Source organism: Hydra viridissima, unplaced genomic scaffold (assembly GCF_058129835.1).
Source record: "Hydra viridissima isolate aposymbiotic clone 2 unplaced genomic scaffold, HvirCarnegie_v1 scaffold_8, whole genome shotgun sequence".
Classification (NCBI taxonomy): Eukaryota; Metazoa; Cnidaria; class Hydrozoa; order Anthoathecata; family Hydridae; genus Hydra; species Hydra viridissima.
In genome coordinates, this window is record NW_028324307.1 from 13,181,610 (window position 1) to 13,207,873 (window position 26,264).

General features: G+C 28.9%; 1 protein-coding gene across 1 annotated transcript in view; it reads left to right on the forward strand.

Annotated features, from left to right (window-relative positions):
• Window positions 1-26,264, forward strand: part of LOC145186423 (uncharacterized) — a 260,292-nt gene that overhangs the window by 181,848 nt on the left and 52,180 nt on the right. Inside the window, 20 exon segments of the mRNA XM_090094650.1 lie at window positions 3,185-3,328; window positions 3,519-3,641; window positions 3,971-4,087; window positions 5,659-5,787; window positions 5,902-5,983; window positions 6,493-6,689; window positions 6,791-6,910; window positions 7,598-7,723; window positions 7,833-7,964; window positions 8,102-8,362; window positions 8,482-8,604; window positions 8,764-8,889; window positions 9,014-9,145; window positions 9,653-9,784; window positions 13,215-13,352; window positions 13,538-13,711; window positions 13,947-14,075; window positions 14,157-14,426; window positions 20,788-21,057; window positions 24,903-25,403. Of these exon segments, the coding sequence (XP_089950776.1) occupies window positions 3,185-3,328; window positions 3,519-3,641; window positions 3,971-4,087; window positions 5,659-5,787; window positions 5,902-5,983; window positions 6,493-6,689; window positions 6,791-6,910; window positions 7,598-7,723; window positions 7,833-7,964; window positions 8,102-8,362; window positions 8,482-8,604; window positions 8,764-8,889; window positions 9,014-9,145; window positions 9,653-9,784; window positions 13,215-13,352; window positions 13,538-13,711; window positions 13,947-14,075; window positions 14,157-14,426; window positions 20,788-21,057; window positions 24,903-25,403 (3,426 nt within the window).

A 26,264-nucleotide genomic window follows, 5' to 3' on the forward strand; every position in this document is an offset into this window, starting at 1 on the left:
TAATATTGAAACCATTATCATACATGATGCGAGAATATTTTGGAATGTAATCTAAGTTGTTGCCGTAATTTGTTATTTCATTATCTGAAATTGAACCCCTATAAGCTTTAGAAGCAAAAACTATTGATGAATTTGGAGCTGCATCTAGTAATGTTTTTATTAAATTGTGATGTTTATATTCACTCCTATGTGAGTTTCTGTAAGTCTAAATTTTTTGGTGTTTCAATAAAAAACTCTGTTCCATCTAAAATTGAGTGCAAGTCTAAATAATTTTAATTCTTAAATCTGTTTGGCATTGTCTGTATTATAACATCTTTACTTGCCACAAATGCCATATGTTTTAGAAGTGAGCAAGAAGCTTTCACTTATGTATAAAATATTGCTCTTGTTAAAGATATATTTAATCTGTCATCAAGATCAGTTGTTAGTAATCCAAGTCTTGGCTTCATTAGCAACATAAAAAAATTCAACATTACTGCATGTAAACTTTTGTTTATGTCCAAATGCTTTAGGTTTTTTTTGAAGTTTCTAAAAACAGCAGTAGATGTTTTTTTAATACTCTGCCTCTAGCATTGTGTGTAATAAATTTCAATAAAATAATTGCAATGATGCTAATATGTAATATATAATTATTAAATATATATGTATTAAGCTTTACTAGGAGTTATAAAATTGCATTTAGATATTGATGAATGCCAAATGAAAAGTGAGGGTACAAACTGCACAAGTTCCTCTGCTTGTAAAAACACTAATGGAGGTTATGTTTGCGAATGCTTACCTGGTTATTCTCAAGTTGGTGCATTAAGCAACAAAACTGTTTGCGTTGGTAAATATTACTTACCATTATTTTAAATCGCTTTTTAAATGAGAATATTTATTTCTTAAGAGTTAAATTTCAACAAAAAAAGTCATTTATAAATATTTAAATGAATTGATATTTGCTTGACACTTTATGGAAAATGATTTAGTGGACATTATTAAAAAATAAGGCATGGGTTATAAAATTGCATTTAGATATTAATGAATGCCAAATGAAAAGTGAGGGTACAAACTGCACAAGTTTATCTACTTGTAAAAACACAAATGGAAGTTTTGTTTGTGAATGCTTACCTGGTTATTCTCAATCTGGCTTACTAAGCAGTAAAACAGTTTGCCTTGGTATGTGTCTTCTTTTTTAGTAATGGTGTTTTAATCTTTTATATATTTATGTCTTTCTATCTGCACCCAAAACTGCTTGAAGGCATGGTCATGATCTCATAATGATGTTGAATCAGAATTTTTTTACATTTTAGATGTTAATGAATGTCTATCCACATGCAATTGGAATCGTAGCAAATGTCTCAATACTAATGGTAGTTACTTGTGTTCCTGTGAGGCTGGATTTCAGTTAAATGAAAATAAAACCAGCTGTGAGGGTATGTAATTTTTTCTTGACAGAGCATGATCTTGCTTAGTTTTTTCAATGTTTAAAGTAATGAATAAACTTGATTAGTTGAATGAATTTAATTACATTGAACACTTTTAAGATGTTGATGAGTGTAAAACTGAATGTAAATATGGAAACAATCAATGCATAAACACAGTTGGCAGCTACTCATGTCTGTGTCCAAATGGTTTTCAACTTGCTGCAATCGGTTCTACCAAATGTGTTGGTAAGTAGTTGTTTAATAATTTCCATTTTTTTGACTTATAATGTTTAAGTTCTATTTTACATGTGATGTGTTTCTACTTTAGATGTGGATGAATGTAGTTACACATGTAATTGGCCAAATAGCAACTGTAGAAATCTGAATGGAAGCTATATTTGTTCATGCACAAATGGCTTTGAGTTAAATGCCACCAAAACAGGATGTATTGGTAATTGAAGTTATTTTGTTATTCAAACGTTAGGGCCTGACATTTTTTAATGTATGGTGAGATGCAGAAAAGTTTAAGTTTTACTGGCTAGTTTAACTAGATAAGTTTATTTATAATTTGAAATCAATCAAAAAAGTCATTTCAGACATTGATGCGTTTATGTGAGCATTTGAAAGTATATTTAATTTGATTTTATTGTAAAAGACATAAATAGACATATATGTGTGTTAGTTGGTGTATAATGTGCCTCATTGTTCCATCAAAATTATGGTGCATGGGATTTACATTTGACCTTTAATTGCCTTGCATTCATATTTTAGGTTGTGAATAAGTATTGTTTTTTTTTTTTGAACTATCCATACATTTATTGTTTGTTCTTTAACTAATGTCTTAATTCAATTCACAGATATTGACGAATGCAAGATTGAAAGCACTAACACAATTTGCTCTTCTGATTCTGTCTGTACTAATACTATTGGCAGTTTTGTGTGCAGTTGTTTGCCTGGTTTTGTTCAGAAGGGCTCACTCAGCACAAGTACAACATGCAAGGGTATGTGTTTGGTTTTTTGTAAAGTCTTTATTAGAAATCTATGTTAATCATTTTACTAAAGGTGCTGGTAAGAGTTTTTTTTATTACTCTCAACTTTGATGTTCTAACGGTGTGTGTGTGTTTTTTTTTTTAGATATTAATGAATGTAAGTACACGTGCAACTGGCCTAACAGCAAGTGTACAAATCTTGTTGGAAGCTATGCTTGCTCGTGTGTAAATGGTTTTGAATTAGATGCCACCAAAACAGAATGCATTGGTAACCTTACTTCAGTTGTTGTTTTTTTTATTCATGATGTGCTTTAAATAATGCATTCATGCATGGGTAGATGTTTGCAGGGATTTTATTTTGTAATTTTTAGTTTCATTTTTTAGTTTCAAAAAAAGTAAAATGAATCAGTTTTTTAAACCTTAAAAATAAAACCTTAAAAGCAAATTTCTAAATATGAATTTTATTGATTTTTGTTTTTTTTGTTGTTATTTTTACTGATAAAATAAGATAATTTTGTCATCTAATTTTTTCATTTGTGATCAGACTTTCAAGTCAAATTTAAAAAAACAAAACATTAGCGCATTAACTGTAGAGTACAAAGTTGATGAGAGTAAAGTAACAAATGTTCATTAATTTATTTTATTGGTTTTTTTTATTTTTATCATGTTTTTTGACTCTAAGCTTGTCATCTTTATTAGACAATAAATTTCTTTGTACTTATAAATTTGTTTGAGCTATCTACTGGCTTATCATCAGCTAATAAAGATAATTTTGTTATATTTGATCAGACTTTGATGAATGTAAGAATAAAAGTGTTGGTACAAGTTGTTCAGATGCTTCTTTCTGCACTAATACCATTGGTAGTTTTGTTTGCAGTTGTTTGCCTGGTTATACACAAAAGGGCTCACTCAGTAAAAACACTGTCTGCAACGGTATCTTTTGCATTTGTTTGAAAAACATTTATAAAAATATTTTTAGAAAACAATTTTAATGTTTTTCTTTTTTGCATTCATTTAAAATTTGTTAGTAATGATATTTTTATAACCTTTCTTCATTTTATAACTTAAATATTACCATCTTCAAGCTCTGTTTGGATTCTTTTCTATTTCACTTTAAATTTAGATATTGATGAATGTAAGTACACTTGTAACTGGCCAAATAATAAATGCAAAAATCTTAATGGCAGCTACGAATGTGCTTGTGAAAGTGGCTTCGAATTAAATGCTAAAGGAAATGAATGCATCGGTAAAGTGTCAACTCATTTTTAGACATTTAGTTTTTTTCCCATTATTTTTTTACTATTTGACCATTTAAAAAATAATATTTTGCAATCAAAATTGAATTTTTTACTCTTTTTTTTTTTTTATTTGAAAAGAGTTAGATGACTTCAAAGACTTTTATAAAAGTCAAGACTACATATAAATTTATTTTAAAAAACTGTGCAGTGTGTAAATAGTAATGATGCAATGAACAAAAATTTGATATCAAACTTTAAGGAGTATTGTTAAGTTTTTATACATTTAATTAGAGTTGTTTTCTATGTTGACTTTTTTATGAACTTGGGAACAATTTAGATATTGATGAGTGTGCTACTACTTGCAACTGGCCATATAGTATATGCAAAAATACAATAGGAAGTTACAGCTGCTCGTGTGAAGTTGGGCTGCAGTTAAATGGAACAAGTTGTGTTGGTATGTTTTGTAACAATCGAAATACAAAAGCATTAATTCTGTTTTTAGTTTTTGTAGCTTATGATGAGTTTCTTTTTCCTGTTTTAATGAAATTATTTTCTTATTAAGTTGTAGCAAATAACAAGTAAATGTTTTTATGAAAGTGATGTTTTAAAGGATTGAAATTAGATTAACACCATCAAACATCCTTTCATCCATCATCAAGTGAAAATGAAAATGATCTATTAAAGGGCATTTTCTTTTCCTATTTTATAGCTGTTTTGATAAGTGAAGAAAAAGTCAGTTTTTTTACAAAAAATATTGAAATTGTTGACATTTGATGGTTTGAATAAAATCCATTCAAGTCTTTGTTAAGGGCTGAATGGATCTGAGGTTTGCTCTTTCATCTGGCCCTAGTTTTTGAAGCCTAATCGGTAATATGTTGGTCCTGCATGCAATTTGAAGAAGAATTAGAAAAGTTTTGTATAACTTTAAACTAAACTTTAAAGCTATAACTTTAACTTTAAAGCTATAACTGTATAAATTTAAAGCTAAATTTTAATCATTTTAATGATGGGTTGTGCAAGTAATCTTTCCTTGTAAAACCAAAAATTATTAAACGTAAAATACCTAATACACCAATGCATTGCTAATGTATTCAAGGCAACCAGTTTAGCTGTGTCTCATCTAATACAAAAAGCTGAAACTTAAGGAACAATTGATTCCTGATCCATCAAAGATTGAGCTTCACACACAACAGCAAATGGTAAGAGCTCAGTCCAGAAGAATAAATATCTTTAAAATCTTTTAAAATATGTTTCTCTAAGACTCTTGCGGACCTTTTTTTTTTAGATTTATTCTAATTGGTAATTCTTTAAATTCATTAAGGCTGATACTTCTTGTCAAGAAAAGTAAACCTCAAGGTATTCCCAAAACATTAACCCATTCTCACAAACTTGAGAGAAATTCTGCATGTTACTCTTATGTTATTAAGACAAGTTTGCATGTATAAACTTAACTTATGTGCAGCTAACTTCAATAGTGACACAAGTAAAACAACACATTTTATACATAAAAAGATTAAGGTTTACAGCAAACAATTTTGTTTCTAATGTATCTTCTAAAATAAGATCTTTATGTGATTAGCCTATAAAAAAGTAAGCAATTTGTTTTCTGTTTTCTTGTTTTTAGTTTTAAAGATATTGGTTTTGTTTTATTATTTGGTAAAATTCTTTAGCTGCAGCCTTGAAAAAGATTTTTTTTCATTTCAAAAATTGTTATTTTTTTATTATGAAATAAAATTATTTTGCTTAAAAAGTTGAAGCCTATACTGTCAGAGTACAACCTATGGTGATTAAGCAGTTTCTTTTAATGCTGTTAAATTCAACATGCAGGCATGAGGGTTGATCAATAGAGTCTTGCAATAATATTGTTTTTCAGCAATATTATTGCAAGACTCTATTGATCAATCTTTATGCCCCTCTATACCCAAATACCCCTAATAAAGTTTATTTCTTACTTAGAAAAGTGTAGAACTTCAGTGACTTTTATTATATGAATTTTAGATTTGAAAATCAGTCTATTGCATTTAGATATTGATGAGTGTGTTGTAAACAAAGCTTGCGACTGGTTTTATGGTGTTTGCAAAAATACCTTCCGCAGTTTTAATTGCTCTTGCAGTGGAGATTGGGTTTTAAGTGCAACTAATGACAGCTGTGCTGGTATTTTTTCTTAGTGTTTATTACTTGTGAATTTAAGGGTCCAGTGTTTTAAATGTATTTTTTTGATATGTCTATCTTTGAGGAATATTTTTTAAAGTTAAATTTGTTTTGTAGGCCCTCCTCCTTTGGGTGTTACTTCAACATCTTTTGAAATTACTATACTGCCACTTAAAGATGTAGATGAAGATGAAATACAGTATTTATTTATTTATTGATTCACTTTTTATAGTAACTTATACATCCTTTTATTTTTGCTTGCTAAAAAACAAAGTAAAACTTTACTAGAATATACACTATAACTACAAACTAAATTATTTTATATACTATAAATCAGTTTTTCAGTCAAGCATAATAAATAAGCTTTGTTTGAATAAGTTGGAGAGGCCATTGATTTTTTCTGTTTATGACTCTTCTAGTAAGAATTCTTACTTGTTAAGAAATTGAATGATTCTTGTCATGTCTTGTGGAGTCAAATTTGATAGAAGTTTAGAAAAGAGAAACAAAATCTGAATCTGCCTGAGTAAAATTAATAAATAAATTGTTTTATTATCAGACACATTTTTTCATCCTATTGGGAGAAAAAATATATCTGATGATAAAGCAATCTATAAAAATAATTGAATAAAGTTAAGGATGAAAAAAAATTTAAAAAGATCTAAAAGCTAAAAAAAGTATTTTTTCCGAACTTAAAATATTTTTTTTTAGATTTATTTATGTAATTCTTCAAAAACTGCTCAACTTACTGATCCCTAAAAAAGCACCATATGAATATACAATGGAAGATATTGATAATCATGTTGATGGTTGTTATCGAGTTGGTCGAGTTACTGCAAAAGATAAGAAATTCAAAGTTGGTGGATCAATTTCAAAATCCAATCGATACCGAAGGGATTCTGAAATCTGTAACTATAATTTGCAGTTTTGTTTTTCTGCTTTTAGCAGCAGATTTAGTTTTAGTGTGTCACAAGCTACTCTGATATTTATTTACATTTGTTATTTTAAGATGAGAACTTTGCTCTGAATGAAGGCGAGCCATATACCTCATTTCTTCAAGCTGTAGCATATAATGGTAGCGTCTTGAGCTCACCATACTATCCACCTATAGTTACAGTTGATCCTGATTGTAAGTTTTATGTTAATTAAATTTTGATTTTCAGGATTTTGATACAAAAAAATCTGTTTGAGCAATGTGTCACAGTAATCATTCACTGCGGCACTCATTTAAATCAGATAAATGTAAATAAGACATTTTCAAGATATTTCATGACTTGTGAGATCAGTGAAAATCTCATCAATATTAAACATTCACTGGTTTGATTTTCCAATAACAGTTTTTACAGCATTGAAAATGTTGAACTTTTATGTCAGCAAAACACTTTCTTGCTTTAATTTATACCAAAATATTTATCTGTTAGAAGAACCTTCCGATATGCTTTCTCTAAAACTCTGGTTCTGTTTTTATACTTCATTGGGATGTCTTCCCTAATTCAGTTCTGTTTTCATTTGTGAAATTTTTGTATTATTTTAACATTTCTCATGTTTTACTTTAAATTAAATGAAGTTTCTTGTTTAAAATGTTAGTTAAAATGTTGATTATTCAAGTCATATGAAAACTGCAAATTTTAAAGGTTTATCTTAATTGAACCATTTGTTTAGAACCATATATTTAAGCAAAATAATGGAGTGTTTGCTAAAAATGTAAATATTTGCAACATTATTTGTGTATATCAACACTGTTTGTTAAATTGCTGTCTTTGCATTTTTCTTTTTTTAAAGTTATCAATGTAAATATCATTTTTACTTTTATCAGCTCTATGTGGTGCTCTCTCATGTTTTTCATACAAAAACCAAAAGTGTCAAGTGGTTAACTCCACCAATGCAAAATGCTTTTGTAAAAATGGTTACATTTCTTTTGATAACTTGTTAACTTGTGAAGGTAAGAAGTTTACTTTTGTTTCTTATCAGTCTTTCAATCATCAACCTCAACCTCCAATTTTTCTAATTATTGAAATTGTTATTCTAAAGTCTTTTTTATTTTTCTTAAGATATTGATGACTGTGTGTCAGGAACTGACAACTGTAATTGGTTAAACAGCAAATGCATAAATACAGAAGGGGGTTACAAATGCTCCTGCAATGATGGATGGAAACTAGGCGAGGATCAGAAGAGTTGTGTGGGTAGGTTGTTAAGTGTATTGGTAATTTATTTCATTGATTAATAAAATTTTTTAAATCATTGCTTTTATATTGCTATTTTTAAAATTGTTTAGATTGTTTTAGATTTTGAATTGTTTAAATTATTTGGAAATATTTAGATATAAATGAATGTGAAAACTATTGTAAAAATGCCACCTGCATCAATGGCTATGGAACATTTCAGTGTCAGTGTCCAGCAGGCTCTTTTTACAATGCAGTTGCTGATTTATGTCAAGATTATGATGAATGTGAGGCCAATATGCACAAGTGCGATCCTGTGAGAGGAATTTGTCAAAATGAGAACGTCCTTCAAAGTAATCAAACATACAATTGCTCTTGTCCTTCTGGCTGGGACTTATCTGCAAATAACATTTGCATAGGTAGTGGATAAACTCTTTTTCTTTTTATCTCATTTCAAAATGATTGCTTGATTCCAAAAAAAATTTTTTTTCCACTTTTTTTTTTTTAAACCTTTTCTAAAAAAAGTTCATATATTCAGATATTAATGAGTGCCTTAAATGGTGCAAAGGAGAGAATGCGCACTGCAAAAATACTGAAGGCTCATATGACTGTATTTGTATGGCTGGCTTTGAATTCAATACAAATACACATAGTTGTGAAGGTGAGGTTCACTCTTTCTACCTGCAAGTTTTTTTTATACATTACTTTTAATTCAATTTTTGGATATTACAACAATTTATATACAATTTTTTAAATTTACAAATATTGATATAATTGCTATTGGCTACTGTTTGTATTATTGCTATTGTTTGCTTTACAGAGATTAACCTGTGTTCTTTGGAGTCTGTTTGTCCAATTAATTCTAACTGCTCAATGATAAGTCCTGGTCGATTTGATTGTTTGTGTGAAGAAGGTTACATCATGAATCACCTGTCACTTTGTGAAGGTAATTGCTATGATTATTTTTCAACTCATTCAATATTCATTCCATGAAAAAACATTATGCTTCATATTTAATCAAGTTTATTGATTATATAGTTTCTTGATAACAAACTTTTTCTTGATTTTAGAAATTGATGAATGTAAAAGTTTGTTACCATACCCTTGCACTAAACCTCATGAATTATGCATAAACAAAGTGGGCCGTGGAGTTATGTGTGTTTGTCAACCAGGGTACAACAGAGTAGGAACTGTTTGTAAAGGTGAGGTGTAGTTGAAAGTGAAATATTTGTAGAGTATTTATAGAGTTTTTATACCTAGTAGGCACCTCTTGCATGGGAATATTCGAATACTTTTTAGATTGAAAGGTAGCATAAATGTTGTATGTTAAATAGCTGCTAAGGCAAAGTGAATAAGCTCAATGGTTCACTCATAATCATTTTAGATCTTGGTTTTCAGCTATTTTAGTTCATGCATTGAAAGATACTTTATATAAAGTTTTAAATGTTTCTTTTATATCTGAACCTATTAAAAAACCAGAAGTTCAAAGTTCTGGATAGGCCTTAACAACAAAGGGCTTCATTTCTTTAAGGCTAACCACCATGAACACAACTATATCAGAATGGAAATTACCATCATCATCAGCACCAATCACACTTCCTCCATGATATTGGACATTCTTTTGTAAATACGTTTTATCAATTAAAAAAAAAAGTCAGGTAGAAAATATAAAAATATACTTTTTTTAATTTTTTTATTTTTTAAATTAGCGTCGGATGATTGTGCTGCATATGCAAATATGTCAACATGTCCCTCTGGTGAAAGATGTATTGGTAAGGAAACAAGTTTTGAATGCTTGTGTGCTGCTGGTTACGTTAAAAATGATATTGGTCAGTGTGAAGGTAATTTGTTGTTACTTATGAATACATGTGTATGTATTTGATTTGTGTATATGTGTATGTATGTTGTCATTTATATTTATATCTGTTTGTATTTAAGCATACTAAATACACTTCCATGAATTTTCAACAGTGTAGGAGTGGCGTTCTTGGAATGCCCATTACAGATGTCCAGATTTATAATGTAGATCAAAAACTTAAACAATTATTGCTAATGGTAGTGATATAATGTATTCCAAAAAACAACATCATTTTTCTCTACTATTTACCATATTTTTTTCAATTTACTTAAGGAAATTAAGTTTTTAGAATTTTTAAATATTGAAAAAAAATTCAGAATTCTTGTTAAAATGAATTACGTGGCTGCTTGACAAAGTTAAGTCCAAAAAAATTTTTTTAAGAAATAAATTTGTAAAAAAAAGATTTAAAATCTGCTTTAGATACATAAAATATCTTTTTTCTAATTTATTTATACTGATAAATTTTCTGCTTCTTTAGTTAATCCAAAACTAACAGTAAGATGTTTCCAAATATCCATTTTCGGAAGTTTTGATATAAACACCACTAATACTAATTTTAACAAGACAAAAACCATATAATTTTAACAAGACAAAAACCATAAAAAACCCTAATGTTAAATGGAGTTCTGCGAAAAAACACTCAATGGCTTTTTTATCAACAAACACAATGTCAGTATTTCTATCTGTAAAAATAGGATTTAAACCAAAGGAAGAAATGAAATAACAATAGCTGGTTTTTTGATTGCATTTTCTTACTAAATGATTTGATTAATTACTGATAAATCTTCTGGTTCTTTAGTTAATCCAACAGTAAAATAAACCGTTTCTTTGATCTGAAACTTTTTTTTTATGTGATTGCAGATGGTGACTCCTAATTCTAGTTTTTTCAAGTATTTTAGTTGCAACAAACTTAATTTATATATATCTCATTTCTAGACAGGAGTAGAGTTGTTTATATAGATTGGTAATCCAATACCATTAGCATCAAACTGCTGCAAAAATTCTGCAACTGTTAGTAAGTTAAGTTCGACCACAAAGTTTAGTTTTAGGACATTTTCACCTATGAACTCCATTCACAGATTCATTCTGATTTTATGTGAGATCTAGCAAACAACATTTAAGGAGCTTGAACACAACCTTAAGAAAAGGAAGATAAGAAAGTTAAGGTGGTCACTGCTTGTAAGATTTAGAAAAGAGTTTGTAAAAGATCAACTAATGAACTTGGAAGTCCTTTATTAGTGTCATACTGTGAATGGTTTCTCCAATAATACAGCGTCCGACAAAAAAAAAGCTTAGGTAAACTCTCAAAAAATTACAACAAAAAAGAATGACAATCAAATATTCTTTACAATATATATATATTTTAATACTATTTCAGGAAGAAATAATTCATTTCAATAGTGTATCATTAATATTCTAGAAATATCTTTGAACAAACTACAACCACATGTTTACGTCATTTTATTATTTGTCAATTAGAGCTTGACATGTCGAATTCCGGACAAATTTTTGGCGAGTTGGGAAAAAAAAAATTTTTTGTGAGCGAAAACGCAATCCTAAATTATTTTTCTTGCTTCAATTGTCGCTTTTTCTATCAAAGCATCCAAGTCGAACAATGCGCCAGACAACTCAAAAAAAGATAAGAAAACAACTCACTGAGTTTGAAAAGGGCCAAATTGTGGCATGGCATGAAAGTGGATACACTGACCATGAAATTGGAAAAAAATTGAATCGATGGTGCACTACAATTCGAAGATTTTTGTTTAAGTATTATTTGACGGGAAGTTTTAAACGCAAAGAAGGGAGCGGAAGAAGGCTTAAAACAACTGCCAGAGAGGACAGATTAATTATAAGAGAGGTTCGAAAGAATAGAAAGATAACAGCGGCTGAAATAAAGAGAAATTTTAAACTGGATGTATACGAACGGACGGTTCTTCGAAGAATCCATTCTATTGGGAAATTTAAATCTTACTGGAGCGTTAAAAAACCATTTATTTCTGAAAGTAACCGGAAAAAAAGACTTCAATGGGCAAAGCAATATCAGAATTGGACAATCGAACAATGGAAAATTGTTTTATGGAGTGATGAGTCACCATTTTGTTTGCGCTTCAGTGGACGGTCGCGTGTTTGGCGGTTACATAATGAACTTTACGATCCATTAGTAACAGCCAACATTAAAGCATGATAAAAAAGTGAATGTATGGGGATGTTTTACTCCATCGGGTGTTGGTCTTTTGTATAAAATTCCTGGTATTATGGACAGTAAAATGTACAAACAAATCTTAATTCATCAACTGATACCTAGTGCAAATGAGCTCTTTAAAGATAAAAGTTGGGTTTTTATGCAAGAAAATGACCCGAAACATACGGTAAACAATGTAAAAAATTATTTAAAGAACAAAAAATTAGGGGTTCTTTTTTTGGCCAGCTTAAAGTCCTGATCTGAACCCTATCGAGAATCTCTGGAGTATATTGGATCATGGAATCAAGACAAGAGCTCCAAAAAATGAAGAAGAGTTGTTTCAAATTCTTCAAAATCAATGGAAGAACATTTCAGGGGAACTCTTACAATCACTTGTTGAGAGTATGCCTCTTCGGTGCAAGGCAGTGATCAAAAGCTGTGGCTTCACCACAAAGTATTAGTTAGGTCTATTTCGTTATTTCAATAAAAATCCTCAAATTTTCGTCTTTTTTTTTTGTTTTTTTTTCTATCTAAGAATCAATGTACTAAATAAAAATTTTTTGTTTATTTTTTTCTATATCAGTTGTAGAAATTTAGTTGAGTTCTCTTGCATGTCTATCTAAGCTTTTTTTTGTCGGACACTGTACATCAAGTACAATATACGGGTCTTCAAGAGGTCTAAGCGAATATTTTTTTGTAAAGATTACTCAATGAAACATCTTTAAGATTTTTATGTGACAGTGTTTTATGGATCAATAAATAGCCACTTTTAGTTAAATGCAATACTTGAGATACCCGAGATAAACCAAGATGAATAGCAGAGTTAGTTACCAATCTTTTGTAAACCTTGGTTAGAAGAATTATTAGTCTTGTTTCTTGAGAACAGTTTTTAGAAGATTTCATACGAAGCTGATGTAGTTGTAGTTGTACATTTAGTAGAAGCTGGCTCTAAAACTGAGAAAATATTAGTAAAATGAAAACTGTTTACAGTCTCTTGATGAAGATCGAGAGTTACGTAGAAGGTTTTTTGATACCGAAGTTGGATAGATTTGTAGAGGTAGGGGTGGGGGGAAGGAGGAAATTCTTTTAACACAATTATTGCAATTTCGTGTAGTGTTTTTAAAGTTGGGAAAATTGAAGAAGTGGCCTCAGCTCATTTTTTTTTTTGCCGTTGTTTAAATTCATGTATTTATAAATGATAAATACAAATCATGCACGTTTTTGTTTTAAGATGTAGATGAGTGCAAAATTGAAAATATTTGTCCTCAAAATTCCAAATGTCTCAACCAAAATGGCAGCTACTCGTGCGAGTGCAATGATGGTTATTACTCAGATAATATGATCAATTCTACTCTACAGTATTGCTATCGTAAGTTAATGAAGTTTTTCAATTGTTAACATATTATGCGTTCTTGAAAATATTTGCAAAAAGTTCATCTAAAAGGCTTCCTACCAATTTATATTTTTTACTGACTTTTTTGATTTTCCTTGGCGAGTTTAGTTTTCTGCGATGTTTTGTGTTTTTGAAATGTCATATATGTGATGATAATTTAGAAAATAGCTTTTGGACTTCATGGGAGCAGGTGGGTCCATGCACTCAGTTGTGTAAGAGTGATCAGAAACAGGGAAAGATTTCGTTTACAAGAAGGTGCGAGAGATTTGGACCTGAAATCTGTGTCGGAGAACTCGAAAGAGAAGAACTTTGCAACTCAGAATATTGCGATAACAGTAATTCATTTATTTGTGAACTGATAATTTATGAGTCAGAAAATATATTTTAGCAACACTCTTAAGTAATTAAAGTTTGTTACTCAGTTTTTTTGTTTCTTTTAGTTGACAATTTTAAAGTGGAATAACTTTTTTATTTTATTTTTTGTAATTTATGATTCAGGAAAAATATTTTGACCATTTGCTTTTTAAATAAAAGATATTCTTACGCTGTTTGTTTTGTTGTTTTCTTTAGAAATAAAAGTTTTAAAGTCAACTGAATGTGAAAGGTGGGAAAATATGGATGATGCATCTATCACTTTTGAAGATAGCATTGATGAATGGTTTCACAATCTGCGAATGTGGATTGGTTGGCATTCAAAAGGTATTTCACTGCTCATTATAACTATGACGTGGTTTGTTTATGGTCTGGAAAACTAATTTAATGATTTTTGAACTGTTACAGCTTCTACTTGTGACAGAAGTATTGATGCTACGCTAATTTTGAACGAAAATCTTCAGAAATTACAAAGCATCATTACAAAGTCGATAGGTGTGAAGTCTTCGCTCAAAAAAGTTATTGACTGCAACGCTTACGTTAAAAAGAAAGCAGCTTTGTTCCAAAAGTATTATGTCGTTCAATCCAGGCTCGTCATGTACACGAGCATAAAGACAGCTTTTATGAAGTTGCAAGCACGGTTGTCACTTAAACGACATGAATGCTCACTTGATATTGGTAATTTTTTTTTAATAATTCTGTTCTTACTTCTTTTATTTATCTAATTTTGTTTAATCATTTTGCATTTACTTTTATTATATATATATATATATATATATATATATATATATATATATATATATATATATATATATATATATATATATATGTATGTATGTATGTATGTATGTATGTATGTATGTATGTATGTATGTATTTGGATTGAACTTATTTAGTTTAAACTGAATTGGTTTCCAATTGATGGTCATTTATGTTGATTTCTTCAGAATTTATTGTACGTGTCATATGATTTCTCTAGAATTTGCTGATATATATCCAAATTACGTTCCGAGGAATTTGATTGTCTTCAAGTGAGCAACGCGTTTCTCCAATTGATCAAATATTTGTTGTTTTTTTTAAATGACGTGTTCTTATTTTAAATGATGTTTTTTAGGACGTATTTGTTTTTTTAATGGTGTCTTTATATTTGACAAACTGATCTTATAATCAGGCTTTTTTGTGATGAAAAATATATGAAATAAAGATTTTTGAAACTGAATTTCACGCAAGACTTTTCTATTTTTATTTTATGAGTTCTTTATATAGATTTATTCATCCATTGTTTATATTTATGCATACATTAAATATATTTATCATATATTATGTAATTTATGCATCTATTATAAATAATCATGAAACAGGAGTCTCCCAAGTCTAACGCACAAAATAAAACCTGGCTGTTGGATCATTTATGACATAATTCTGCACTCGATGGTAAGCTTGTCATTGAATGAAAATACTAAGTCAATTTGAAGAAGATTGTAGGGTTTTAGAATTTACAGAGGTTCGTTTTCTCTGTCAAAGGAGCACACAAAGTAATAAGCAAGTGAAGCGTGTGAAGAACGAACACAAATCCTAAAGTTTCTGCACGAATAAACTTGCATGAAGAACTAAAGTGTATGATACAGCTTAAGTCGGTGCTGCAAGTAACTCTGCTCTAACACTAAATGCTTCTGATCCATCGGTAGCTCTTCACGCTCTGTTGCTCAGTCCTTAGGCTCCAAGTTGAAATATTTTTACTTCTATGGCTTATGCTAAAATGGTAGCAAACGGTGATCCTAAACTAATTAATTTATAAAAATTGATGGCGGATTTAGCAGTGCAGACAGTTTTTAGCGAGAGTTGTTTTTTAAATGTTGATCAATAGTTTTGCTAAACAAAACGGTTAAGAGTAAAACACGGTAGAATGAAATAGTTATGACAGTGTTTATACTTTTTCTCTTAGTTACTGAGTAAATTTTTTGCGGATATTTTTGATAGAGTTGGTAGAGAAATGTTTTTCTTTATAAAATGATGTCAAAATTTAATTTTCAAAAAAAATGTTTTATTAATTGTTAAGTTTTCGAATGCCTTATGATTCTTTTTTTTTTTTTTTTTTTTTTTTTGTGAAAAACTCACGGAAATTTTTTTTTGATATCATTGAATTTTTACGCTGGTCAAGAATCTTTTTTCAAAACTAAATTTGCTTTTAAGGGAGAAAAATGTTAAATGTGGCTTTTATTTATTGATTAAATCTCAAGTAATAAATCAATCTCTATAAAGTCACCAATACCAATATAATGTTATTGTGTAAATTTTAAATCGATCATTATTAAATCTATTCTGATATAATATATACCTTGAAAAAACTTGCTCTCAAAGAAAAAAGAAAAACCACACACCGAAGAGCAAGTTGCGCTTGCAATGGCCAAAGTACAAAGCGGTGAATGTTTACTTCACAAAACTGCTCAATCATTCAGCATACCAGTAGCAACTCTTCACAGGTGTGTCCGCGGCATAAATAAAACAATTGGGAGTGGTTGAAGCACGAGATTGCTGCAACTGCTTGGAGGTGTTGCAACTGCAACTGCGTTTATCAAATTATCCAATTAGGGCATTGGTAGAACTTACAATGACGTCAACACTATTTATCGACTATTTGCAACATCAAGGTCAATCTCATCTGTTTCCTAATGGTGCACCAGGCAGAGATTGGTATAAGCTTTTCATCAACCGGTGGAGTCATAAGTTGAGTATTGGAGTTAAAGGCAACAATTCATCGCTCAGAGCCACTTCTTGCATGCAAGAAATAGTAACAAAGTATTTCAACACACCGCAAAGAAAATTCAACAAAGCAGGTATCACTCGTGATGAAGGCAAGCAACACATAGATGAAGGCAAGCAACACATATCTCTAACCGGAGGGATGGAAGATAAGCAATTCGTAAGTAGCTCACTAACGTGTATGCTCCCGCCATTAAAAAATTCCAGTTCATTAGTTTAATCTTTTCTTTAATCAACTAATTATTTAATTAAATAAATCTAATTATAGTTATCCAACTATAGACATTCATATTTTAAGTGTAGATAGACATGTGACACTTGTCTGTCTACACGTAAAATATGAATTGTTGTAAAAAATATGGGTTGTACTTATTTGTATCGAAAACAATATCTTGTTAATTTGCTTACCAGCTCATTCTTCACACATTCTGCGGCCGTTAGATGTCGGTGTTTAACGGGTGACAACTGAAAAACCAAACTGGATTTAAAGACATATTTCTTTTAAGGCATAAGGTTAAACAAAAAGAAAAATATTTTTTAGAAAGTATTTTTATTCTAGTTTTTAAATGTTTTATGTGTTTTTATTTTTTTAATAGAAAAATGAATAAAAAAAAAAAACGGTTTAAAACAAAAGAAGAGATTAGAAAACGTGTGTGTGAATTTTATTTAAATTACAGAAATGTTGGTAAAAAGTTCACTTATGACCGCTTTAAAACTGAGAATGTACTGTGAGGAGGGAAAATTAGAATATTATAAACATCATCTTCAAGTTTTACCCAACTCAAACATATTACATTCGATCGAAGAAAAGAGCGAGTCAACCAGAACACCATGTAAACACACATGTTCAACGACATGAAAAATGAAAGTCCCACCATTAATGTTTAAAACTGTATTTGTAAACACGACTAGAAATACATTAACATGATTTTAATTAGTAAAGTTCTAGAAAACTCTGTAGCCATTCTCAGACAAAGACAAATAAAAAGAAAACTTGTAAAACCTGTTTTAAAATACCATGACTTAGAAGTTGAAACAAAAGTACTAAACGAACTTGAAGAAAAAGAAATCTATTATTTGTACGAGAATTCAAAAAAACATCTGTTGACAGATAGAAAAGGTTGAGAAAATCTTACAGATTTTTAAGGTTTGTAATTTTAAGGAGTTATTTAAGAGATTTTTTTAGTTTTTTTGGGAAGATTTTGATGAAATGATTTATTCTAAAGAGAGTCTTTGAAGATGTATTAAGAAAGAGATTAAAGAGATTTTGAAGAGGATTTTATGAGAAAAGAGTTTCAGAGATTTTAAAGAGAATTTTAAGAGAAAAGGATTTTTGAAGATTTAAAGAGATTTTTATGAAAAGAATTAATGGAAATTTTAAATATCATCTTATGAGAAGAGTTGTTAAGAAAAGATATTTGAGTGACTTTAGATATTCGTTATCTGTATTAATGTATTGTTATTTGTATAAATTAGTATTAAGAGAATATATATTGATGAGAAATAGTTGAGAATATTTATTAAGAAAAATAAGTAAGAGAATAAAGACTAGTAGTATTTTTATTTTTGTTTGCATCTTGATTAATTTTTATTATCATTATCATATGCGTTAATAATTATTGAAAATTCTGATGCTCCTACTCATGTAGTTTAAGGCCAGTCTCCGTAAATTTCGGGTTTGTTTCGTTTATCTGAGGGTGACGTAAAATTGTGGCGTTCAGGTCCCGCGGGATTTTTCTAAACGTTTATAATAAAGCGGTGACTGAAAAAAGTCCCACAAGAAAGTTTTCTAATTTTTGAGTAAATATCATGAGTTCATAACATGTTATGAATTAGTATATAATATAATGATTTATAACAAACCACATTAATTATTATTCAAATCTCGAGTACTTATTATTTGCAATAGATTTTTTGTAAAATTGGATGTAAATTGTGTTAGTGTATTTTACTAAATTATTGCTCAATGTTCAAAACAGAACATAGAAAATAGAAAGTGCTCAATGTTCTTAAAGAACAAGAAAATAGAAAGGCTTCTTAACGATTCTGAAAAAAGAGAAACTGGCAGCGTGTATATATATATATATATATATATATATATATATATATATATATATATATATATATATATATATATATATATATATATATATATACACGCTGCCAGTTTCTCTTTTTTATATATATATATATATATACATATATATATGTAAACAATATCTAGATAATATATAAACAAACAAAAAATTAATAAATCAATTGACTGGATGATTATTGTTAAAACAACATGAATAAAAAATTATGATAAATTAAATAATGATAATCAATACAAATCAAATCCTATTTAACAAAAATTTATTACTAGAATTTAAACTATTTCTCTAATAATATCACAAAGGATGTTTTCAAAACCAATCGCAAAGGTTTTTCCAATTCATTTTGATGTATATAAACATTCGATAATCACCATAATTTTTAAATTTATTTAGCTGCTTTTAATAAATTTATGTAAATTATTTGTTAATTCAACTAATGTCCGTGCATTTGTTGTCATTGATTTATAATGTATTTTGAATAATAATAATTTTACTACAAAAGAATTAAATAAATCGATTTCTATTTCTTCCAAATAAATCGGTTAAATTCGTTTTGTCAACAGTCTACTAAAGACTACTGCTGATTTTATTAATTCATTCATTTTTAATCTAAATCTTTTTCTTTCTTGCAATATTTTTATTTTTGTTAAATAAACATTTTCTTTTTCTTCATTTTCTCCAATTTTATTTATCTTTACTATACAAATTAAACATGCTATCAGTCAAATTTCAATGTGTTGAAATTAAGCAGGATCCATCCTCCTTCAGTAAAATAAACCACATTTCTATATAATTATAAAATATACTTGTAAATAATTTTTTTTAGTTATATAGTAAGCTTTGTAAAAAAGTAATTGATTTCTTTGATCCGGAAGTTCCAACAACTACATTAAAAAATAAAAAAAATCATGAAAAGTACTCAAAAGAGACTATGCTGTCAAAATATATTTGGCAACTAAAAGAAAAAAATATTAACTTTAAATTAAACTGGTCTATTCTAAAAACTGCGCCTACCTATAATAACATATCTCAAAAATGTATATTTTGTTAACAAAAAAAGTTTAAAATTATTACTTATTTAGATCAAGAAAATTTACTAAATAAAAAAAAAAATGAACTTGTTTCTAAATGCAGACACGAAAATAAGTATCTTTTAAAAAATTATAAAAGCAAATGACCAAATATTAACCAAATTTAATTAATTCTAAATACCAATTAAAAATAATGAATTTATAAATATATACATACATACATACATACATACATACATACATACATACATACATACATACATACATACATACATACATACATACATACATACATACATACATACATACATACATACATACATACATACATACATACATACATACATACATACATACATACATACATACATACATACATACATACATACATACATACATACATACATACATACATACATACATACATACATACATACATACATACATACATACATACATACATACATACATACATACATACATACATACATACATACATACATACATACATACATACATTACATACATACATACATACATACATACATACATACATACATAAATATATATATATATATATATATATATATATATATATATATATATATATATATATATATATATATATATATATATATATATATATATATATATATATATATATATATATATATGTACACTGTGTGACAAAAGTCATCGTAAGCTAAGAAAAAAAGATAATATTCAATATAGACACAATTTTTCTGCTATATTTAATGAAAATTATTATTTTTTTTTTTTTTAATAGCATTTATTTTGTTAATTTATTAATTTTTTGGAATTTATATTGAAATAACATTAAAGTTAGTCTCAAAATTTGAAAAAAGTACATTAAAGATGATGTCAAAAGTTATCGTACACTTAGCGTACACTAATATTTATTTAACTCCAAACCGTTATGTCCACCATTTTTCATACATTTTTGAAAATAAGGTAAACTATAAACACTTTAAGATTATTTTCAATGAATTTTTTGGTTAAAAAAAAGTAAAATGAGCTTGAAACGGGTTAAGACCACTGTAGAAATTAGTAAGCTAATAATTAAGCATTGGAATGAAGGAAAATCGTTAAATTGTATTGCAAAAATTGTTGATTCTAAAAAATCCATAGTTTCTTCAATTATTAACAAGTTCAAAAAAACAGGAAAATTAGCTGATTTGCCCCGAAGTGGTCGTCCAAAAAAACTGAATAAGCGTGCTGAACGAAGCTTAGCTTCCACAATCAAGAAAAATTGTTTTGTAAGTGCCAAAACTTTAGCTTGCAAAATAGAAAACGATTTGGGGGTTAAAATTAGTCCAAAAACAGTCATTCGAAGTCTTAGAAGACAAGGAATAGTGAGTCGCGTTCCAAGAAAGGTTCCTTGTATTAGTGATAAAAATTGTAAGCTTCGATTAAACTATGCTAAAACGTACATTGATATCCCAGACTCATTCTAGAATAAAGTCTTATGGACAGATGAGTCTAAATTTAATGTAAAAAGATCTGATGGTAGAATTCGTGTATGGCGTTCATCAAAAAATTGCTTAGAAAATGGAACTACAGTCCGAACATTTAAACACGGAAATGGATCAGTAATGGTTTGGGGATGTATGTCGGCAGCAGGTGTTGGAAAGTTAGTATTTATTGAAGGAAATATGGATAAACATTACTATAAACGTATTATTAAAGAAAATGTTGAACAATCAGCACGTAATCTTGGTATTGAAGATGACGTTTTTCTTCAAGATAACGATCCCAAACATAAGGCCAAAGATGTGATGGAATTTATGGAAAAAAAAGGTTGGGACATACAAAATCATCCACCTCAAAGCCCTGATTTGAATGTAATAGAACATTTATGGGATGAAATCGATAGACGAATAGATAGAACAGGTGTAAACACCATTGAACAATTAAAAGTCCAAATTGTAAAGACGTGGGAATCAATCGATCCGTCTATTACAAAAAAACTCGTTGAATCGATGCCAAGACGTCTTGCTGCTGTTGTAAAAGCTAAAGGACAAAATACACGATACTAAAATATAAGTTTAGTTCCCATAATATTTATCAAAGTGTACTATTTTGAAAGCGTAGGATAACTTTTGTCACCTTCTTTTTGTTACTTTTCTTGCTTTTTCATCAAGATATTAAAATAAAATTTTTTTCTTGTTCTGTTTTTTCAATTTTTGCTTAAATAATTATAAATCAAATAGTTTTTATTCAGTTTTTAACTTGTTCCTTGCATTTCTTTTATTCTAAATTAAGAGTTAGTAATTTTTTTAAAATGTACGAAAACTTTTGTCACACAGTGTATGTATGTATGTATATTTACATGTATATATAATGACCACACGCTCTATTTTGTTTATTACGAATAACTTCCACCGACAGAAACCATTCTGTTTATGCGGTCAACAAAAAGCCTTTTAAAACAAAATCGCTAAGTATTACCGAGTTCTCGACACTTCAGTGTTCGTTGTCAAAAGAAATAATTAAACGTCGGATTTTCTACCCTACCTTCTGAGTCAAAGTATGAAAAAACAATATAATTCAATATCGATGTCTTTTAGCTTGTAGATAACTATAAAAGTTGTGCTTAACAATTTAAACCCTTATTTTTTAAAACATTTATCTTTAAGTTTAAAGAAAATAAGCGTCATCCACCATATTTTTGTCAATAATATTTTTTTCAACTTAGCCCAACTTTTGCTAGGTATAATTCAGCTAAGACAACAAATTTTCAAAAACAGTTTTTTTTAAAAAGGAGTTATAGAAGGTAGGACGAACTACCATAAAAATTTGGACTGGCCTTAAATCACCTGAGTACCGCGCTTCTACCACATCTGCGTTACACACTGACAAACCTACATCACATTTTACGCTACTCTTACACTCACATCGTTGTTGTCATTATCTCTATCGTACACTTCTGCTTCACTTAAATCATCAATATATATCTATATCTATATATATATATATATATATATATATATATATATATATATATATATATATATATATATATATATATATATATATGTAAAATTAACAAAAAATCCCCGCCCTAACAATACCTAAAAGTACCATCTACAAGATAATTAAACGTGTTGAAAGTGAATCTGGTTACCAAAGAGTTCAAGGAAGTGGAGGAAAGGCTAAAAAATGACTAAGACAAACATTAAAAGGCTCAAACTTATATTTGCCATAAAGACCGAGTTTCTCAACTATAGAGCAACACATTTAGTGAAACATAAAAAAAAAAAAAAAAGACAAAATTTAAACCAAGAAAAAAAATGACAATTCAAAACGTTCTGACCAGCAAAAAGCAGTTGTTAGAACTAAGTGCAGTCGATTGTGTTAGAAATTCAGAAATTGTAAACCGATCATTGATAACGAGTCTTATTTCGCGTTTATTTTTGGAAATGATTTATTTTTTACAAGCGATGTAAAATCTACTCCATCTATAGTTAAATACCAAACAAGACAATAGTTTTAAAAAAAAATTACTTCTATGGATTGCTTTTTCTGAAGGTGGCATTTCTCAGACCTATTTTGTGCCTAGTGGATAAGAAAAAACAAGAAAAAAGTGCACATCAGAAAATATAACGCTAACATAACGGTTACATAACGGTAAAGGAAAAGTTTGGCGTTATGTTTTTTAAGTAATAAATATGTCTAAAGCGTTATGTTGGCCACAGTTATTTGTATATTTGTATATAAATGTAAGGCGTTATGCTTAACCGTTATGTTTACCGTTATGTTGATTGGAAATATGTCATCACATAATAATATGACAGTATAAAAGTATTTGTAAAGAAGCGCGAATTGAAAGAATCTTTGAAAATTGTTAAATTGTTGCACGAGGTTTTACTATAAGAAATAAGTTGATTACTAGTAGTAAAATTCAACGATTTATTAATCGTATATATATATATATATATATATATATATATATATATATATATATATATATATATATATATATATATATATATATATATATATATATATATATACTCTCTCTCACACACACACATCAATGCAGTTAACTGCATTGATTTAAATTATATTATGATTTTCTTATAATTTATAAGATCTTCAAAATGTTATAAGTTGTTTATATATATAATATGTTTTGTTAATAATATTATTAGAATATAATAAGTATTTTATTGCAATTGTTAATAAAATTGTTAAACTTTATTGGAACATTCTTTGATAGTTTTTGTTTGAAGGAATATTTATGGTTTTTTTATTGCAAACAAGATTAACAAGTATTATAAGTGTATATATGTATAAATTTTCTCTTGTATATACCAACCTTAAAAATTTTCATGCTTCTTCACCATAGCAGTGTTTATCTTTACCAGTGACAAATCTACTTGGTCAGCCTTATATGTCATAATGCTCACCAGCAGAATATTGTTCACAGCATTCGTCCAATATCGTTTAGCATTTCTCCACTATTGACTTGTGATGAGACACCTATTTCACACCGATGATCTAGTGACCAATCAAGTTTAGAGAGCTCAGCAGATGTATCTGAACCAGTATTTGTTCAGGAAGCTTTAGCTCAAAAATGTGCGTTTTCACAGTCTTCATTGACATGTATTTCCAGTCAACTATCCTATACTGCTCAAGTGGCTTTTATATCTAATCCACTAACAAATGCAATCCAAAAAGTAAGATTAAATTGTTGTATTTGTGATTTTAAAACATATAGACCTTACATAACAATATCTCATCTTAAATTACATGGTCAGGCAGGTTCAGTATTTGTTGCGATAATTGTTTTACTAAATTTAAAAGTGTTAAAGGTTTTTAATTGTCTCATTCCAATTACTATGATTGAAGATGTTGAAGAAATTGATGACACTTTTGAAGAAATTGACATTGAGATACCTTCAGAGAATTGAAAGCTTGGTGCATTAGCTCTACACCTGAGAGGAAAATATAGATGTTCTGAAAATGTAGTCAATATTATTTTTCTGAATTTAAAAGATATTTTAACTGATAACACACCAAAAGTGAGCTATCTACAATTTGCCAGCAATTTTCAGCAGAATTTTCAAGAAAGCAGTACTTTAAAAATGCTTTCAATGTACCAAAAGTTGAATCTATTTCTAAAAATGGCTTACAGGGATGCCATATTTCATTTAAAGAAATGCTTAAGTTTATTTTGATATCCCCTAAATATGGTAAGTGTTTAGAGAATTCTTCTGAAATATTGATTTCATTGTTTTCAGATGATTTAGGTATTACCAATCCAATAGGTAAATCGAGAGGAAGCCATAAGTTGTGGGTTTTGTATTTTCAGTTGTTAAATGTAGCTGATTATAGCCTCAGTAAAACTTTTTCAATATTTCCCTTATCAATAACTGGTTCTAAATCAGTTAAAAATAAAAGCTTCATGAAATCACTTTTGCTTGATTTAGTTCAATCTCTAAATGAGCTATCTTTATTTGATTACTCAACTTTAACCAATACTAAAGATAAGCAATTCACAGTTAAATTGAAGAGCTTTATTGGTGATTTGTTAGCATGTAATGCAATTGCTGGTTTTAAGGAAGGCTTTAACAGGAAGGTTCTTAAGTGTTGTCGAGTTTGTAATTCTACTCATTCAGATATGCCTTATCAAAATAGACATTCTCAGTGTATTGTTCGTAATATAGAAGAACATAAGATAAGTGTCCAAGAACTTGATAATCCACTTCTACCTCCCAAAAAAATCAAAAATGGTCAAAATTGTACGGTGTTCATTCTACTAGCATTTTATCAGAAATTAGAAATTTCGATGTCACAAAACAAGTGCTTTTTGATCCCATGCATGATTTGTTAGAAGGTGTAATAACTTTCCAGATAGAATTTTATTTAAGTAACACTGTTTTTCAAGGTTTATTTACACTAGATACCCTAAATGATTTTGTAAAGTGCTATCAATATCCACAGGACAGTGAAAAACAACTTGTAATAGTCAATTTAGTATTAAGGGCAAATTTGGAAGTGCTCAGGTGCTACCTCTTTCTCGTATTTTGCCTATTTTTTTTTGAGAACAACTGTGACTGATCTTCGTTTTTCATGCCTAAGTAAACTTCTTCATATACTTCAATTATGTCTTTCTCCTATTACAACTGATGCTTATTTATTTTTCTTAGAGGAAAAAATAGTTGCTTATCATACACTTTTTATGGAATTGTATCCAGAAAAATTTATACCTAAGCTTCATTTTCTCATATGTTATCCACATCAATCCAGACAATTTGGTCCTCCATGATACCACATGTGCATTGGATTTGAGAGAAAACACCAATTAATTAAAAATGTCAGACATTTAAATTTTAAAAATATGCCATATACTGCCCTAAAGGGAATGATTTTAAACACTGTATCATCTTTTTACAGTTCTACTGGTGAGTTCCCAGCCAATACGGGGCTCTTACGGGTCCGCAACTGGGTCCCGCTAGGGAAGACCAACGGTATCCCGCCGGGCTCATATGGGTATGCCCGCTGGGTATCCAGTATGGGTCCCTGTCAAATCCCGTACTTTAAAACCGTAAGGGGCCCATTTGGGTTTGCAACTGGGACCCATATGGGAAATCCATTGGGAA